This window comes from Micropterus dolomieu, linkage group LG21 (genome assembly GCF_021292245.1).
Source record: "Micropterus dolomieu isolate WLL.071019.BEF.003 ecotype Adirondacks linkage group LG21, ASM2129224v1, whole genome shotgun sequence".
NCBI lineage: Eukaryota > Metazoa > Chordata > Actinopteri > Centrarchiformes > Centrarchidae > Micropterus > Micropterus dolomieu.
The window spans coordinates 1,387,897-1,407,757 of NC_060170.1; the positions used below are offsets into that span (position 1 = coordinate 1,387,897).

The window sequence follows — 19,861 nt, forward strand, 5'->3', positions numbered from 1 at the left end:
GAGTTTGCTGGCCAATCAAGCACAGTAATCCCATGGTCATTGAACCAGGTTTTGGTACTTTTGGCAGTGCGGGCAGGTGCCAAGTCCTGCTGGAAAATTAAGTCAGCATCTCCATAAAGCTCGTCTGCTGAAGGAAGCATAAAGTGCTCTAAAATGTCCTGGTAGACGGCTGCGCTGACTCTGAATTTAATAAAGCACAGTGGACCAACACCAGCAGATGACTTGGCTCCCCAAACAAACACAGACTGTGGAAACTTCACACTGGACTTCAAGCATCTTGGATTGTGTGCCTCTCCATTCTTCCTGCAGACTCTGGGACCTTGGTTTCCAAATGAGATGCAAAATTTGCTCTCATCAGAAAAGACTTTGGACCACTGAGAGACCAGTTCTTTTTTTTCTTTAGCCCAGGTAAGACGCTTCTGACGTTGTTTGTTGTTCAGGAGCGGCTTGACAAGAGGAATACGACATTTGAAGCCCATGTCCAGGATCCGTCTGTGTGTGGTGGCTCTTGATGCAGTAACTCCAGCCTCAGTCCTCTCCTTGTGAAGCTCCCCCACACATTTGAATGGCCTTTTCCTGACAGTCCTCTCCAGGCTACAGTCATCCCTGCTGCTTGTGCACCTTTTTCTCCCACACCTCTCCCTTCCACTTAACTTTCTATTAATGTGCCTTGATACTTGTGCACTTTGAGAACATCCAACTTCTTTTGCAATTACCTTTTGAGGCTTTCCTCCTTGTGGAGGGTGGCAATGATGGTTTTCTGCACAACTGTCAGGTCAGCAGTCTTCCCCATGATTGTGAATTCCACTGAACCACACTGAGAGACCAATTAAAGCCTCAGGAACCCTTTGCAGGTGTTTTGGATTAATTAGCTGATTAGAGTGTGACACTTTGAGCCTACAATACTGAACCTCACAATATTCAAATTTTCTGAGATTTTGAATTTGGGATTTTCATAAGTTGTATGCAATAATCATCAAAATTATATCAAATAAAGGCTTTAAATATCTCACTTTACATGTAATGAGTCTATATAATATATTAGTTTCACCTTTTAAGTTGAATTACTGAAATAAATGAACTTTTGCACGATATGCTAATTTTTTTCGAGTTTCACCTGTATGTAGGAGCCAAGCTCCCCATGGCTATTTGGGTATTTTCTTAGATCCCCCAGGTAACCAGCTGCTTCAGATCAGCCCGAAACAAAATGCTACCTGGATGCTGATGTACTGAATCAACAGTTGACTGGAAATAGGAGAATCCTGAGTGTTTTGAGTGTCTTGCAGGCAAAGCAATGCACCACAATAAGGAATTGTTTTTGCTCTAGTGAGTTCAAACCCAGCTTGATGCAAGTAGTCTACATTTAATTTCTTTTTTTGTATGTGGCTATAATATAGGGCTCACTTCTATAATCATATTCGCCGCAGTCACTATGAGATGCGATGCAACTTGAAAAGAAATAGCCTATAGGCTATGATTTGTAATTGTGACCAGTCTGGGGACGTAGGACGACAACACCTGTTGCAAACGACAGGTAGTGTAAAAGCGCTTTGAGTGGTCGAAAAGACTAGAAAGGAGCTATACAAATACAGAGCATTTACATGTACAGCAGCCAGTTAGATTGAAAACCAGTAGTGATACAACATTGGTCATAAATAGAACAAAACGTAGCTGCTTTGTTTTTCCGTTTTGGGTTTAAAACAGAAAAAAACTAAAAAAACAGCTTCTTTTTTTTCCCAATTAGGTTTTGAAACGGAATAATCAAATAACGAACCATATACGGATTTCAACGTTATTGATGATTTTGATATCTCTGTTTTGCATTGTGCTTAACAGCTGTAGATTGCTTTTGTAGATGCTCTCCCATATTTCCACAAGTAACTCAGATAGGTAATGAGTATTATACAGAGCATGCAGGGATTTATTGTCCAGATTATGTCTTCATTTATTCAGTATTCTTATGGTCTTTTGCAGATATGCTTTGACAAGGTTTATGTGAGGTTTCCAGCAGATTTTGTGGTCTAAGACAAACACACACACGCGCGCACACGCACACAACCGACGCATGATGAGATCATTATCCACACAGTAAGTCACTGTGGGACAAGACAATCTGAACTTATTTAGAATAAACTACAAGCAACATGGTGAATCTAATAACTAACTGATGTGGTTATTTATGAAAAACAAAGCCCTCACTTGTCTGGTGGCCCCTGGAAGAGGTGTATGGGCCCCTTGCTGTTCCAAATGGCCCTGCCGGTTCCTGCTGGGTCGAGGGCTGCCGTCTTTACTGAGGCCTCCTGCCTCGGCTATATCCACCCCGCTGTCCTCACTCAGAGTCTGGCCGCTGTCTGACAGTTGGGACAGGGTGGCCCCTGGATGGGCCATTATAATGTGAGTATGCAAACAGGCAATACATACAGCAAGAGGGCTATTGTCTGTTCTCAGATAATGGCATTTGTTTACCTCAGCTGCAGAGAGAACCTTTAATCTATATAGGCTTCTTTTGGAGAAAGACTTTATATCTCGTTACCATCTAAAGGTATATTTGATCACATTTTAGTATGATAATATATACTGTTTTCAGCTTTTATTTTGGTTGATGCACACTCAGTACTTAATTTCAGTACTCTGTTCATTTCCACAATACATTCTAATATACAGTATAGGGCTGCTCGATTATGGAAAAAATCATAATCACAATTATTTTGGTCATAACTGAAATCATGATTATCAACACAATTTGGAATCATGCATTTATTGTTAACTTTTAAAATTTAATGCTTTTTTTTTTAATAATTATGTATTATCCAAAATAGCCCATGAAACAGGAAATAGAAAATAAATATTTTTAACTTTAAACAGCATCGTAAGACTCCAGGAGAAGGATAGCATGGCTGTGTGCGTTCATTTGTCTGTGTGTAGTGGAGCAGAGCAGGTGACTAGTGATGTGCGGATCGATCCTAAAGTATCGATATTTCTGATTCCTGCTCTAGGAGCAATACTCATATAAAAGGATCGATATCTAAACTCATTTGGAGTGAGTGTGTGCTTTATCATAAGTATCTTACTGTCACCAGGATGGTCTAATTATATTTGGTTGATAGGAACTACTTTTCCTTCCGCCTGTCAAAGTCATGCTTGCCTAAGGCTCTGTGATGGAGCTTCTTTGAAGTGAGCTGCTGCAGCTCTTTACATTTCCCGCAATTGAATACTGACTCTGGCTGACTGTAAAAACAGTCACGTCTGGCTGTATTTTAGCTATGAAGGTAATAATGCTGCTGTGAAATACTTTGGCAATACCGCAAACTTCGCTAAATATCTGAGATTAAGTCTGTGATAATAATATGATGATGATGTTATGAAGCGGCAGTTCTGAGCAGGATATTTTTATTATAATTAAAGAATATGACAGTAGTTTAATTGTCATTATGCAGCTATTATTTTGAAGTGGTAAGGCTACAGCCTACTCCTTATTTCTCTCATAAATACAGAAACGGGAGGGGGGAGGTCACATTAAACTAGAAATAAAATATGTAAAAAGTATTGGTATCGGTATCGGCAATACCAGCCTGGGTATTACTTGGTATTGGATCAGATAGGAATTAAGTGGGGACATGGTTTAGTATAAGCATAAATAATATGTAATGTAGGAGCCAGGTATGGGTTCTTGAACACTCCCTTCTTTTGGTTGCTCACACGCTTTAATCACATGGTGTGGGTGCTGATAGTAAATTAGGATATCACCTGTTCACGTTAGAGAGAGGAGGAGAGAGGGGATGATGGGGGAAAGCCTCATTTTTTCTGACCGCAGTTCACAGTTTTTCTAGTATTTTATGGATATCTTTGCTGTATGGAACTGATCACCTGTATAGTCTAACTTACCTGTAAATAAACCATCAAAACGCACCCATCGGAATCCTGGAATTATTAGACAATCAGTGCGTCTGGCAGACAGATTTTCCCTACTCAGCCTCTCGGTGTCTACATTTTAGTTTTTAGATAGACCTATATGTAAATTGTAAAGCTATGAGTAGGGGAAAAGTCTGCTCGCCGCTAGGCTAATTTATGCAGTGTAAAATGCTGTAGACTTAAGCTAATAATGGTGACTAGCAAGTTGTAGCAATTCTTTTATAAAGTATTGTAAAATATATATATTGCATTTTTTTTTTTGTTTCACCTCTATTTAATTTTGTTGGGAATAAGTTGTGACTTACCAGCTAATAGGTTAATATTACTGTGTTAGAGTAGAATTTTAATGATAAAAGTACTGTCACATGAAAGTAAGTGTGTTTGCTGTGAGAAGTTGGGGAAAAGATAGTGTTATCATTTTTTACCTTGAGCTGGATAGATAGCAAAGCCTGTGTGTATGCAAATATTATTATCAGAACATATTATATTATCTTTCGGCTTTCAAAAAGGCTCTTCATTTAGGACCACTTTTGATGGTTACTGCCTAAATAACATTCCTATTTGTTCCAAGAAATAAAAATGCAAGATTCTTCATCTGCAATACCTTGAAATTTCATACTGACAGTTACAAAATGGGATTTGTCAAGAATAACTATCCTCGTTGTAAAACAAACATTCACCAATAAGAGTCTTGTTTGCGACCAACACATCACTATTATGCAGAATTCATCATGTGAGTCATGTAGTATAGTAAGTAATGTCTCTTGTTTTTTCAGACTGTAGGGGCTTTCATTAGAGTGCAAAAATATTCTTAATATTTAAGGCTTTGAATATGTGCTTTTATTTGAGAATTTACACTAGCAGGAAATCAACAACTCAGCTGCCAAATGACACTTAGATATGTTGCTTTATACAATCACAAAGGCAATGTTGTTGGGTATTAGTGATTATGCTATAATAAAAATTATAATAATAACATATTGCCTAATATGTTTATCTTGTATGACAAGGCATACAAGAGATGTATTTCTGCACAGGTATACAACACACACCCCAAAGCCGCACACAGACACACTCACAGACTTGTACCTCTTTGCTGTGGTCTGGAGTCTGCAGACAGTCGGTTCATATCTGTTATGATGACTTTCTGTATCAGAGCAGGTGAGCAAGGCCGGTTAGGACTACAGGGTGGAGCAGCAGGTGTGATGAGAGAGGGGCAGGGCGAGGGACATGGTGAGGGACGGGGTGATGGATGAGGGGATGGCAAGGGAGATGCCGCTTTGGAAGAGGGCACAGACTTCGACAAGATGGAGGATTTCTCATAGGAGCTGGATCTGGAAGAGAGCTTGACAGGTGCTTCTGGCTTAGCAAAGCTGGAGGTGTCCCGATGGGCCAGGAAGCCTGGGCAGGTATGGTGTCCTGAACTGGGCCGACTGTGGTTGAAAGCATGGTGGTGGAAGCAATGAGCTAAGTGGTTGTGGTGTTCAGAGTCAGAGAGCTGGAGGTAACTCTGGCAGGTGTGATTCAGTGCATTGAGGGAAGTGTGGTGGATGGCACTGGTGCAAGTGTGTTGGGCAGATGGTGAGGGCTGATGGGTAGTGGGCAGGGATTTCAGCGACTTGTGGAGGCAGTCCTGGAGCAGCTGTGTGGGGCCAGTGAAGAGCATATTGGAGCCAGCCTGCACCAGCCGGGCTGAAGGCTTCCGGCTGAGCTCCTTCTCCCTAGATGGTTTGCTCTGAGCCAGCAGAGGAGCAGCCCTGAAGGGTGGAGGAGATTCACCTAAAGCTTGCATTTCATCCTGTCAATGAAAAGGAGGCAAAAGTATAGATTAATCCCATATGGAGGGTGAAGGTCCTCTCTCTGAGCTTAATAGTAACAAAACTGAAGACTAAGTAAAATGTTTAAGTGGATTAGGGATGTCACGAGAACCGATATGTCAGTACCAAGTCAATACCAGAATTCTGAAAACATGTCAGTAGTCATTTTTCTAGGTACCGAAAGTAACGGGCATCCAACATGCAGAAGAGGGCGACAAGCACAGCTATAGCGACAGCTCTGCCTCAACTCATTGAAAACGAAAATCATTAAGAGTCGCGTATGGAAGTGCTTTGTGTTATTATTATTATTTTTGTGGCGTTGCTGTGTCGCCTGGCCAACTATGTAACAAATGACATTTGCAATAGCTAAACGCTACAGACTACCGTGTTTAGGCTAACGTCATGTAACCATAGCTGGTAGTATTAGGTAGCTGTCCTTATTGTTCAATCTGTCATCTGTAGTAATGTCGTTAGCGTTATAAATACATATTTCTAGACTAATGATCTGAAACCACGTCAGTAAATTACCACTTGCACTCTCAGTAAGGTTGTGTGTGTGTAGCCTCTGCTGGGGGTTTTTGTGTGTTATTTATTTTATTTTTTTTTACAGTGATTAAGATATACCTCATAATCAATTAAAGGGGTGTATGTTTTGTTTTTGTTTTTTAAGTAGTATTAAATTTGGTATTGAGAATCATGGAATTTTACTGGTATCTGGTATTGTGACATCCTTAAGTGGACAGCAGTTTGATATCTTGACAAAATATTCATATCTTTGCAATTAATATCTCGCCTAAAAAAAATCAAGACTTTAGGTAGGGCCACTGTAACACTTGATGGAGGGAAATTACAATATATAATTGGTGGATGCATATTGGTCTTCCCCAAACTCACAAGTCTGCTCCCAAAGTAACCTTAATAAAATGGACAAAACAAGACAACTTCCAGGCATTTGGACTAAATGTGGACTTTGAATTGGAACAGTAGTGACTGATAAAGTAAAACAAACACCAGTAAAGACAAGAATACACATTGAGAAAGATCTTTAACAGCTTTGTTTTAAATTAACAGACTGCTTTAACAGAATGGTTTTATCCCTCACATCTGTTCAAAAGTTGTTGTTGTCTGTTGTTGATAGAAATGAACGAGCAGCAGTTTGTGCCAGTAAATTACAATAAGCTTGTAGTAAATAATTTTAAATCAACATTTTTGGTTATCACCCTTCTAAAATAAGCTGGCAACAAGGTAGTCAGTAGTAAAAAATAACTTTTACAAGTTTAAGATCACATTAAAGTGGCTAACAAGTCAACAAGAAAATAGAATTACCGCACACAATATTACATGATTGTCACATTTTCAGGTATAGTAGATAAAGGATCTACCATAGCAGGGACAGTGTGTCCTGTATCATGGATCACAGGTGCTTCGTGGTTGCAGTGGCCCTGTGGATGCAGCACTCCGAGGCTTCCATGCCAAGCCTGGTGGGCCTCCCTCTCATGGTGCAACACCAGCCTGTCATACAAGTCCAGATCCTCGGGAGCCACCAGACTCCTCACTTCAGACAACATGGACACCTTGAGAGGAGAGAAGACGAGACGAAAACAAAACTGAAATAATATATAGATTATATATTTCAAAGACTACAGTTCAGGGGCCTCATCTATAAACGGTGCGTACATTCAAAACAGGGCTGGAAACGTGCGTACATCCCTTCACAACCAAAGTTTATGATCTATAAAAACAAACTTGACGGGAGAATGTGCGGTCCTCCACGCAAACTCTGAGCCGTGTGTACGCACATAAACTGGAGAAATGAGAAACAGCGACTCACATGGCAGAAGGATGAAACGGTTTGAAATGAAGAGGCCTATTACTTTGTAAAATAAATCGAAATATCACCTCTGAGTATTATAGGCTTAAAGCCTTTCTGAATAAACAAACACCCACTGGTTGATTTTCCCTGTAGTGCACAATAAAACATAAAGACAACATAAGATCATATACAGTGCACAAAAAGAATCATGATTTAGGATAATAAACACAAACACCTAAAGAAGAAAAAGAACACCTAAAATATGTTGTACAGTTTAATCAGGAATCATATTAACTAATGCAGCGCATGCAGTGCAATTTATTCTCATAAATAAAGTGAACAGGAGGACAAATTACATTTAAATTGATGCTGTTTTCGATGCATCAGTCGAGCAAATACAAGTGCATAATTTCATATATTGTTAGAAGAAGTAGACAAACTTTATTAATCTCTCAAGGGGAAATTCAATGTTTTTTCACTCTGTTGTTAATGTCAAACACACGGAGAGATGTCAGAGCGAGGGGGCTGCCACTGAGTCCACAGGAGGTGAACTGACACCTCTCCAGCTACCAGTCCACACTCTGCAACTCTGGTCCGAGCTGGACTCGAACCAGCGATCCCAGCCTAATCCTTACGGTCTAAGCTACTGCCGCCCAAATAGTTGTCAGATGTTCATTGTCTTTTCGAGCCAAACGCTGTGTCAGCGTGTGGATGTGATGCGCTGCTTGTAAAAACACATTATGGAATATACAACACAATTTTATTAAGTAAATCTTAGCTTATGTCACATAAAACAAGTCATTTTTCTTTTAACTTATCAGCAGCCTCATTAAGTGAGTGGAGTGTTTGTGTAGCCTAAATAAATGTGTAAACACAAGTAGAATGCATTTGGTTTACCCTCTTTTCAAACTAGGGTATTCAAATTAGTACCTTGGTCATTCAGTCTTGTGTGCCCCTTCCTGCAGATTGGTTATAAAGGGGTGGAGCTCCGGAGCCCCTTTTCTTCTGGTGCACAAACGTTGTGTATATGTCTGCGTTTTACCCACCAAACAACAAGCTTCAGCTTCACCAAAACGAACGTCAGTGTCACACTGAGTTAAATTTCTTTTTGTAGATTTTGTAGAATTTGTCCTTTTCGTCATATATATATATTAATGAGGGGCGTTTCACTGACCATTTATATGCAACTATGGGCGTTTAAAGGGTCGGACAAGGAGTTCGCTCACATCCGCCACATTTCAAGTTGACTGGGATTTATAAAGGGAAATTGGCGTAGGTCGTGCGTGGGCACTGTTTTATAAATCTGAATATTTTATGCATACGCACTTCCTGTGTTTAGTATGTACACAATCTTTAGAAGTCTTTTCTACGTACAGCTTGAGACCCCAGGGGTCTCATTTATAAGGAAAGACTCCTGAAGGTTGCGTACGTGCAAAACAAAGGAAATGCATACGCTTGTGCACCAGAGGAAAGGGGGCACTGGAGCTCCACCCCTTATGACCGATCTGCAGGAAGACTCATCACTTCTGAGTAGTGACAGAGGTGGAGGGGTACACACGTATACAAAACAGGATGACCCAGGTACTAATTTGGATTCCCCCATTTGAAGAGAGAGTAAACCTGCTCTAGGAAAAGCCATGGTTCGAAAAGAGGACAGAGAACAGTTCTGGGAGGTTTTTCTAACCTGTAATTATAAATACTACAATATACTTCCCATATTCATGCCTTATATTCAATAATCTTGATATACCATTTCAGACACCCCTAAAATGGATCATACCATTTCCTAACCTTGACGTTAATTAAATGTCCAAAACCTTCTCACTCCTAAATTGTCACATATAGAGGCATGGTCAAAACACGTTGGGGTCAGTTTGTAACGCACGGGGGAGCCCCTTAGCATCATAGTTTAACACACTAGGGGAAGCTCTGTAGTGTCATTGATGAACGCTAAAGGTAGGTGTAGGATATTTAACAGCAAAGTCAGAGTAAGAAGGTGTTTGGGGTAAGTATAAGGGTACCCAGGGTGTTAAAAAGCAACGCAAGGGGTCTTGATCAAGTGTACATATGTGACAAGTTGGAAGTGAGAATGTGTTGCAATGTTTTATCTGGCTGCATCACTTCCTGTGGCTCATTAAAGTCCAATGCATCACACAACAAGCTAATGGAGACACTGTCGGTTAAGAAGCTGTCTAGCTTGTTTAATAAACTTGACTTTGTTGCATTTCATTACCACTATATAATGTCATATTTGATCTAACTGTTCAAATTGAGGATTCGTCGTAGAGATACATTTTGACATCAAGTCTTTAAGACATTTGTTTTCACTCTGGAATTTGGGAGTTTTACCTAGTTAGGTAACTGAAAAATGTTAAATCCAGGGGCTTCATTTCTAAAACAGTGTGTAGAATCCATACTAAAGGTGCACGTCCACACAAAAACCGTAAATGGCTTAAGCCTAAAAAAATCTGATTTATCAAACCCTGCATAAGCACAACTCAGGTAACTTGCCCTTTATAAATCACACTCCACCTGGAAATTTACGCACACGGATCAACCTCATATCCAGCCCTCTACATGCCCAAATTCAGCCTTAAATGGTTGATGCAAAGCACCTCATCAATACTGATGAATGTGATTGAGCCTGCTTACCGTGAATGACAGCAACAACAACTGAGAGGAAGACGGAATAAAGAGAGTAAAAAAAGATTCTCTGACACAGAAATCAAGGTGCACTTTTTTTGATGCAGTCGGTTCACAAACAAAAGAAAATGCAGCAAATTTGGAAAGGTAGACATATATTGGGGGCTGTCGAGGTGTCCCTGGGCAAGATACTGAACCCCAAATTGCCCCCGATGGCTGTTCCATTGGTGTATGAATGTGTGTGAATGTTAGTTTCTGTTTGTAGTGTAAAAAGTGCTTTGAGTGGTTGCAAAGACTAGAAAGGTGCTATACAAATACAGACAATTTATATTTACATATACATATTGTTCATCATATTAAACACACGCTTCCCGAATTCCCATTTTATGGACACTGTCTAATCCTTCCATTCACGCTGTCCTCTGCAGTCCCATAGTGCATAGCATAGATTTTTCAGTCAGAGGTATCCCCAAACCTGAACCCTGGACTATCAGTGAAGATGGAATTTTGGCAGGTAAAGAAAGAGCTTTTTATCTCAGTGTTTGTTATGCCAGGCCTGCACTATGATGAGAACTGATGATGAGAATGGAGTGTATAGCGACTATGCGAGAGCTTTCACTGCCTTCATTTCCAGACTTTGTTAATTTACACAGTCCATATGTGCAGGTGGTGAAGAGGTACCGGGTGAGTTGAGGTGAGAAGGCAGATCTGTTTGTGTGCCACCGCCACCAAGGATTGCCTATAGTCGACTGATAGTTGAATCTGTGTGTGTGTGTGTTGGGGAGGTTACACACGCACAGATTGGCACAACACCGGTGAGTCTGGTGGTCTTTCTCTCTCCTTCATCTACCACACGCTACACCACACATGTGCACTTACAAGTCTTTAAAGGTTAGATTTACAATTTTTACGCACTTTAATAAGATTGATTATTTGTCATTATACAGCACAAGCTGCATAACGAAACAAAATTTAACTTTTTGAATTTGCATCTGGGGTGAATGTAAACAGCAGCAACCAGATGATAATATGAAAGTTTCATCTTCACAATAAATAGTCTGACATTTGGGAAACAGAGTCCATCTTGACTGTGTTTCCCAAAGTCCACCTCCTCTCATCTTGTCGGAGTCTTGCGCTGACAGTTCGGAACACGGACCACCTGCCGAGTGCTTGATCCAGGATGTTGATGGGGCAGGTTTCTGTAAGGATGTGGGCTCAAATGTCTCTGAATTCCGTTGCTTGGTCGACATGAGTCCCATTTTGTCTAGACCGGACCTTTAGGAGGAGAAAGTCCAAGCTGGTGTCAACATGGCTCCTATCCTGGCTCTCTTTCCTGTCCTCTGAGCAATCACCGGTGGTCTGCTCATTATTCCAAAAACCACGTCTTTATTTTCCAGTGACTGTATTTATGTTGGAGATAACATGTTTCAGCAATAAAGCCAGAAAGAAACAGATATTAAAACAAAAGTGTAGCAAAGTTTGAAGGAGCTACCAGCTGCTGCTTCTACATGCGCTGCCAGTTTTAAATATGCCATTATCAGAAATGAATAAATTATCTGCAAAAATATGTGCATTCTGAATTCTTGAGGTCACTTACTTTAAAACTACTAGTATACTGTATTTACTTTTCTAACATGCATTTCTCTGCTTGACTGTGCTGTGTCTGCTGTTGGTTTATAAATGATTTAGTCTATTTGTGTGATGGTTTTGTGATGTTAGTGGACCATTGGTGTTAGTAAATTGTGCGGTGAGATAAGTATCACTTATTTTATTATTATATTTTTGTATATACAGTAATAATGCTTACAAAAATGACATGTAAATTGATTATATTAATCAATTAACAAAATGCAAAAAGAGTGAACAAAAGAAAAATCTAAATTAAATCAAATAATATTTGGTGTGACCACCCTTTGCCTTCAAACAGTATCAATTCCTCTAGGTACACTTGCACAAAGTCAGGGATTTTGTAGATATATATTATAATTGTTTGATTAAACAATTATACCAAACAGGTGCTAATGATCATAAATTCAATATGTAGGCGTAGGAGGAATACAACTAGGTGAGGAACAGCCGAACAATGAACTAACAATGAAGGTGTGGTTGCCTATTGTGCTGTGAATGACTACACATCTTCTGTGGCAGACTGAACACTTATCTGTTAAGATAGTACCATGGCCCATAAAAAAAACCCAAACAAACAAAACTTTATCTCTTTATTAGGGCTGTCCCCGACTAAGGATTTTGTTACGGCCGCCGCTGGCTGCCTTAGAGTAATAGTTGTGTTCTGGAGTTCTCTGAATGGTATGCAAATCCCAGCTGTGAGTCCCTGTTGAGGATTGGTTCCTCTGGACCTGGGACCGCCCACTTCCTGGTTGCTGTTTGCTGGCGTCTGTGATTGGTGTGGCCGAAGATCCGACTGAACCTGCCAACCAGGACTCGCCAATCAACACCAGCTGGCCTACAAATAGTTTGTGTCTCTGCAGTTCAAGGTGACTGTGAGCCAGTGATCAGTTCACCTTGTTGTTGGTTGGTGCACCCCTCGTTAATAGTGAATTTCTTGAGTGTTGGCATTTACCTGTTTCTGTCGGTTGCCTGCTTAAGTGGCTTCCGTCAGTTAGAACCCTTGTAAATCACATAGTGTGAGTGGCACTCCTTTGGTTTGAGTATTGTCTGTTTGGTTACTTTGCATTCTTGTAAAGCATATAGGTGCAGACCTCCTTTTGTTCTTCAGTGTTTTTTGAGTAGAGAGCTGTCTTTGGACAATACCTCCTTTTGTTTCCTTTTTTTTGACAGTACCTATATAGCCTCCTTTTGTTGTTTTTTCTTGAGACAAATCATTTAATTAAACATTTGACTTTAACCTAAATTCAGTTGTCCTTTACCACCTTCATTTCAATCCCAAATACCTTGTTACTGCCTTACCCTAACGAGCTGGGTTGTAACAATTTACATGGTCGAATCAGAATCGTCAAGTCCTGCCTATAGTCGTATCGTTTTTTTTTGTGCGCGGCGATTGCGAGCAGTCTCTTTTCATTCAACTTACACTGTATATTTCCAGCTAAGCTGAGGCTCTCTCTCTCTCTCCTGCCATTCACCGGTCTTGTGCAGAGTTTTACATGCATTACTGCTTCCGACAACTGCATGCACGTCGCGGTTCCTCTATTTCAAGTAGCCGGCTATTTAAAAACGCTAAAATATTATTTGTGGTTCATCAACAGTGATAAATTATCCGAAAGTCCTGCGAGGTACAACCCCAATTCCAATGAAGTTGGGACGTTGTGCAATACGTAAATACAAACAGAATACAATGATTTGCAAATCCTTTTCAACCTATGTTCAATTGAATACATCAAAGATATTTAATATTCAAACTGAGACTTTCTTGTTTTTTGCAAATATTCACTCACTTTGAATTGCTTGATGCCTACAACACGTTCCAAAAAAGCTGGGACAGGGGCATGTTTACCACTGTGTTACATCTACTTTCCTCTAATTGTTTGGGAACCGAGGACACTAATTTTTTAAGCTTTGTAGGTGGAATTCTTTCCCATTCTTGCTTGATGTACAACTTCAGTTGCTCAACAGTCCGGGGTCTCTGTTTCATAATGCGCCACACATTTTCAATAGGAGACAGATCTGGCAGGCCAGTCTAGTACCCGCACTCTTTTACTACGAAGCCACGCTGTTGTAACACATGCAGAATGTGGCTTGTCATTGTCTTGCTGAAATAAACAGGGACGTCCCTGAAAAAGACTGCTTGGATGGCACCATATGTTGCTCCAAAACCTGTACCTTTCAGCATTAATGGTGCCTTCACAGATGTGCAAGTTACCCATGCCATGGGCACTAACACACCCCCATACCGTCACAGATGCTGGCTTTTGAACTTTGCGCTGATAAAAATCCGGATGGTCCTCTTCCTCTTTGGCCCAGAGGACACGACGTCCATAAAACAATTTGAAATGTGGACTCGTCAGACCACAGCACACTTAGCGAGAGAGAGTAGTTATAACTTGCACTTGTTGATGTAGCGGCAAACTGTGTTAACTGACAATGGTTTTCTGAAGTGTTCCTGAGCCCATGTGGTAATATCCTTTATTTTATTACATTGATGTTGGTTTTTAATGCAGTGCCACCTGAGGGATCAAAGGTCACGGGCATTCAATGTTGGTTTTTGGCCTTGCCGTTTATATTTAGAGATTTCTCCAGATCCTCTCCAGAATCTTCTGATGATATTATGGATCGTAGATGATGAAATCCCGAAATTCCTTGCAATTCTACGTTGAGAAACGTTCTTAAACTGTTGGACTATTTGCTCACGCAGCTGTTCACAAAGTGGTGAACCTCACCCCATCCTTGCTTGTGAATGCCTTTTCGGGGATGCTCCTTTTATACCCAATCATGACACTCACCTGTGAACCTGTTCACCTGTGGATGTTCCAAACAGGTGTTTTTTGAGCATTCCTCAACTTTCCCAGTCTTTTGTTGCCCCTGTCCCAGCTTTTTTGGAACATGTTGCAGGCATCAAATTCAAAGTGAGTGAATATTAGGAAAAAAACAATAAAATTGATCAGTTTGAACGTTAAATATCTTGTCTTTGTAGTGTATTAAATTGAATATAGGTTGAAAAGGATTTGCAAATCAATGCATTCTGATTTTATTTATGTTTTACACAATGTCCCAATTTCATTGGAATTGGGGTTGTAATATATTACAGATTGCAGTTGTAAATACATATGGACTGTTGGTGTCACAGTTGGTCCTATGACAGTTGCTTCCTTTGTTTTCTTTTCCTGTGGTGTTCTGTGGGTGTGTCTTTCCCTTGGCAGGGAGCTGGTCGCCCGGCAAGGCTACACACCTGTTGCCAATCCTCATCTACACCTGGTCTTAAGATGTGGGGCTCCCTGAGACTCGTCGCCAGATTATTCCTCACCATAACTTGTTTGAGTACTTCAGGCCAGCTTGTTTCCTGAGCGTTTAGTCTGTTTCCAGTGTGTCTCTGCCTGAACCCAGATTAATGCTTTTTGTTTATCTCCTTTTTCAAGTTGCCGAGTCCGGTGTCATTTGCCCTGCTTGGACGATCTCTAGGAGAGCGGATTGCCCCTGCCCAGGACTGCCTGCCCCTGCTCGCATCTCACCCACTACCATTTTGTACTAGTCCTTTGTGAATAAACTCTTTACTTTGACTGGCTTTGATTGTTCTGTACCCGCACCCCGACCCTCAGTCTTACTAAAACCAGTTGGTCAATCAACAGTTGGTCAATCTTTTAGCACCCTAAATACCCCTTTTGTGTCGTTTTTGGATGTGTAGGGCTCCGGAGTCAAGTATGCAACGTCTAGTTTGACTTTTAAACTAGGCTACTGGTTAACGTTGTGAAATGTCTCAATTTGGTTAGACCCCAAAAATATTTTATTAGAAGAGGGTCATGGTTAGGGTTAAAAATCTGAACTTGCCTAATTTAGGTACAAGGTAGATTTATTTGTCACATTACAATAGGTTGTAAATTGAAATTGAGTTTGTAACTCCCTTCTGCTACGTAGCAGACAATATACAGTAAAATAAAAGCAATTATAAAAATGGTATCCAGAAATACTATATTCAATGGAGCATTACTGAGAATGAATTTGAATTTAAAAGTCTGATAGCTTCGGGGAAAGAACTGCTCTTCAGTCTGGTGGTGCGACAGCAGAAACTCCTACATTCCCTGACCAGAAATCAGACTGGTGAACAGGCTGTGGCTGGGTGGGTACTATACTTTAGTATCTTTGGGCTCTGTGTAGGCACCTCACCTCACCAATATCACTCAGGATGCTTAGGAGATGGGTACCAATGATCTTTTGATCTTCTGAGGTAGCATAATGTCACTAAGGAATTTCACTAAAGACAGGTAGCAGGTTATGGTGCTATACCCACATGTGCTTACTATGGTAACTCAGGCACAGAGGCCTGGGTTACACAACTTAGCAACACAACTAGGACTACAGATCTATTGTGTTAGCATGATAGTGTGCAACCTACTGGAATAGGGCATGGTACCAAACAATTAATGTAAAAATTTCCCTATCCTGGTTCTAGATATCTGAGTTTTCACCCACATCTCTGGATTAGTGAGATGAGAATATAGAAATTCTGTCTGATTATCGGGCTATGGAAAAAAAAGAAGGGAAAATGGACTGTACTCGTATAGCACCTTTCTAGTCACACATTCATACATTAATAGCAGGGGGTACCCTGCAAGGTGCTGCAGCATCTGATATTTTCGCATACACTCACACATTGACAGAAAAGCCATCAGAAGCAATTTGGGGTTCAGTATGTTTTCCAAAGACACCTCTAATCTGGGCATCCACCTGCACAGCTGTCCCAAACTATAATTCTTACAATCAGATATATTCAACTTTTTTTCACAAGGTACTTTCTGAACATTATTATATAGCATATATCTCTATTTTTGAGCCCTCTATGACCAGCTGTCCATTAACCTGCAGCTGCTGCAGGCTGCGTTACCTTTGCATGTGTGTTGAAGAGCTCAAACAGAGCCATGGCTAGCGGCTCCACTCCTATATGTCCTTCCTGGTACTCCTGCATGTAGTAGGCCATGGTCTGCCTCTCTGGCTCCGTCAGCAGCATGTAGGCCTGCTGCTCCAAAGACACCTGCGCACCTGGTGGGCCCACACCTCTGTATACTGCTGGCTGGGTGGACAGATAGGTTGACGCATGAAGAAAGATGAAAAGAAAAATGGAGAAACAATAAGAGTCACATACAGATAGTTATCTATACAAACCCTGTAGAATGTCTTCATGGTAGAAAGTCACTCCCCCTGGTTCGTCAAGACAACAGACAGTGTATTAAAGTGTTTTTAAAGGTCATTGCGTCAGCATTTATTACAAAAGCGAATGGCTGTAAAAAGCATGTAGTCTGTGTCAGGAGGCAGAATAAAGTGACTCTTACACATCACTCACACACACACACACACACACACACACACATACACATACACATACACACACATCTCTTTGTTTTGTTTAGTTTAGTGTATTTTAGTTAGGTTCCATCGTGTTGTTATGCTTTTGATTATCTTTTAAATAAATGCTTGTGTACATGCTGGTTTCTTTAATTTTGCACAAGAGTGAAAATTGATAGTTAAGTATATTATGAGGCTAAATTAGTTTCTCTCTTCTTTAAGAGTGGTGCCCTGAGGTGACTTTAACACAAGTTAAGTTCTTTCCCTCCTGTACAGACCTTACATTTACATTATGGTTGAATATTGGAATTAGATAAATTCATAATCTACAAATAGGAGACATTTGTGCATTTTTCTAAGAACAGTAGTGGAAATGGGGGGGAACGCTCCCTCTTCTGTGCATGCGTGTCTCATCATCATGTCATGCTGAGCACCACCCCGATCTGCACACTGCAGTCAGGAGTACTTGAATTGGGAAGCATGACATTGCAGCGTCCCTGGAACCAATCCCCAAAGTAGTGTCTCTGTGTCATCGCTAATGGCTACAGGTGTGCTGATAGGTACATGTCTTGCAACTCTGATGTATAAAAATCCAAAAGGAAGAAGTACACTCACTATGAACACACCCTATTTTGATTATGCTAAAGTTAGACTGTGAACGACAAATCACAGTTCTCACAGGTTTTCACATATCACATCCATTTCGCTTACCAGGCCACATGCCACCTCCAGCAGTTTAATCAGGGCACCTACTGGGGCACCCATGGGCATAGCAAAAAAACGGACTCTGTGTATAGGCATTCCCAGTGGTCTCCTCCTCTCATCCACAGCTATTCATTCTGGTATCTCTCACATGAGGGCACTGTATACTCAGTCCCCTGATCCCCTTCCTCCCTGGCTTGCAACCTGTGTGGCACCCTTCCTCATTCAGCCACCAGCTGCGTCATAGCCACTACTATACCCACCTACGCTTCTATCAGAAAACATTGCACAAACGGCCAAGGTCCGATTCCTTAGGAAGTCAACCAAGGGAAGGCCCATACTGTACCAACGGCAGAATGGTTTGCAATAACAATGAATTACGTCGCAATGTTCCAAGTCACCGTTTCCTCTACAGCCATTCCTTTTGTGGCGGCGCCCACACCAGAACCATCTGCCCACATGACCCTACCCAGCATGGTTTCTGACCACAAAGATACCTCAGATACTGATTTTATCTACGCCTTGAATTCGACCCCATTCGACTGCCACCCAGGCACAGAGGTTATCCCAGATCCACCGTAACCTCCAGCAGCGCCGCCTCACCGTGATCATCAGAATCAGAATCAGCTTTATTGCCAGGTATGTGTACATATCCGAAGATTGTACATTGCTGTCAACGTAGTTGACAAAAATCGATTATTAAATCCGTTGCCAACGAATTTAATAATCGATTCAATCATGATGTCATCGGGCTTAACGGACTAATGTGATGTGAACAGTGAAGTTACTAAAACAACACAACATCAGCACTGCAGTAACACCTTCACAACCTAAAGTGTGGCAGAATTTCACTCTTCACTCAGCCAAAAAGGTTGTTAACTGCTGCGTCTGCAAAGCTGAGCTTTCCTGGAAACACCGGAGCATCTGAAGAGGAGGAGGACGGAAGGAGGCACGTCATGTTGTTGCTCTGTGGATGATGAAGACTCGTCTCAGTAAGCTAGTTAGCGAGCTAGCTTCCCATTAAAGCCGTGTTACTTCACGTTATGAGCTGTAACGTTTTCTATACAGTTTCCCTTAGTCAGTTTGATTGATTTTTAATGGCACTGACAGTAGCGCATAATTATTATACACAACGGCCGCGTTCACATTCCAGATGTGTCCTAACGTTACAATGATAAACAATGCATCGCGACGTTCCCAGCTGGAGAAGGTGTTGCTGCCGAGTGCACAAGATTAGATAACACCGGACAATTTCTTACTTTCTAAAGAAGAGAAAAAAGTTCTCCTGTCTATGCATGAGGCAGCGGGTAAAAATCAGTTTTGTGAGTTGTTGAGTTAGGGGGAAATATATAAATGTTGTGAAACACTGTCTACTATAAAATCGTTAATTAATAATTATTATAATAATTACTGACCCCCCTGTAAATTTGGCAAATGTGATGCATGACGTTATTCCTTACTTTGTATATGGTGTCAGTTTGTCCCGGTGTGTTGCAGTACTGGCATAATCGCGGGTACAAGCAGCTGAAATGGGTTTCCTCAGGCAAGTGGCTGGTGTCTCCCTTAGAGATAGGGTGAGAAGCTCGGCCATCCGCGAGGACCTCAGAGTAGAGCCACTGCTCCTTTGCGTTGAAAGGAGCCAGTTGAGGTGGTTTGGGCATCTGGTAAGAATGCCTCCTGGACGCCTCCCTAGGGAGGTGTTCCAGGCACGTCCAGCTGGGAGGAGGCCTCGGGGAAGACCCAGGACTAGGTGGAGAGATTATATCTCCACACTGGCCTGGGAACGCCTCGGGATCCCCCAGTCAGAGCTGGTTAATGTGGCTCGGGAAAGAATAGGGGGAATTCACGTAGGCCAGACTGAGTTCTTCTGTAGGCTGTGACTTAAATGCTAACCAGCTGCTCATGTAAATGTATGATAAAGTAATACCTTGTCTAATTCCTCTCATTATTAGATAAGTTGCAGGTCGAAAGAATGCTATAGAATTACACTAATTACTGTTAA

General features: G+C 41.2%; 1 protein-coding gene across 6 annotated transcripts in view; it reads right to left on the reverse strand.

The window, feature by feature from the left end:
• The window catches only part of LOC123960120 (whirlin-like), a 59,807-nt gene that overhangs the window by 19,808 nt on the left and 20,138 nt on the right, over nt 1-19,861 (reverse strand). For 5 of the 6 annotated variants that reach the window (XM_046034673.1, XM_046034674.1, XM_046034672.1 and 2 more), the window contains exons 4-7: nt 16,700-16,885; nt 7,112-7,303; nt 5,002-5,710; nt 2,200-2,375 (exon numbers count right to left, since the gene is read on the reverse strand). In XM_046034673.1, coding sequence (XP_045890629.1) covers nt 2,200-2,375; nt 5,002-5,710; nt 7,112-7,303; nt 16,700-16,885 — 1,263 coding nt within the window. Of the gene's footprint in view, nt 1-2,199; nt 2,376-4,991; nt 5,711-7,111; nt 7,304-16,699; nt 16,886-19,861 lie in introns of those variants that run through there. The other variant, XM_046034676.1, reaches the window with a different exon arrangement.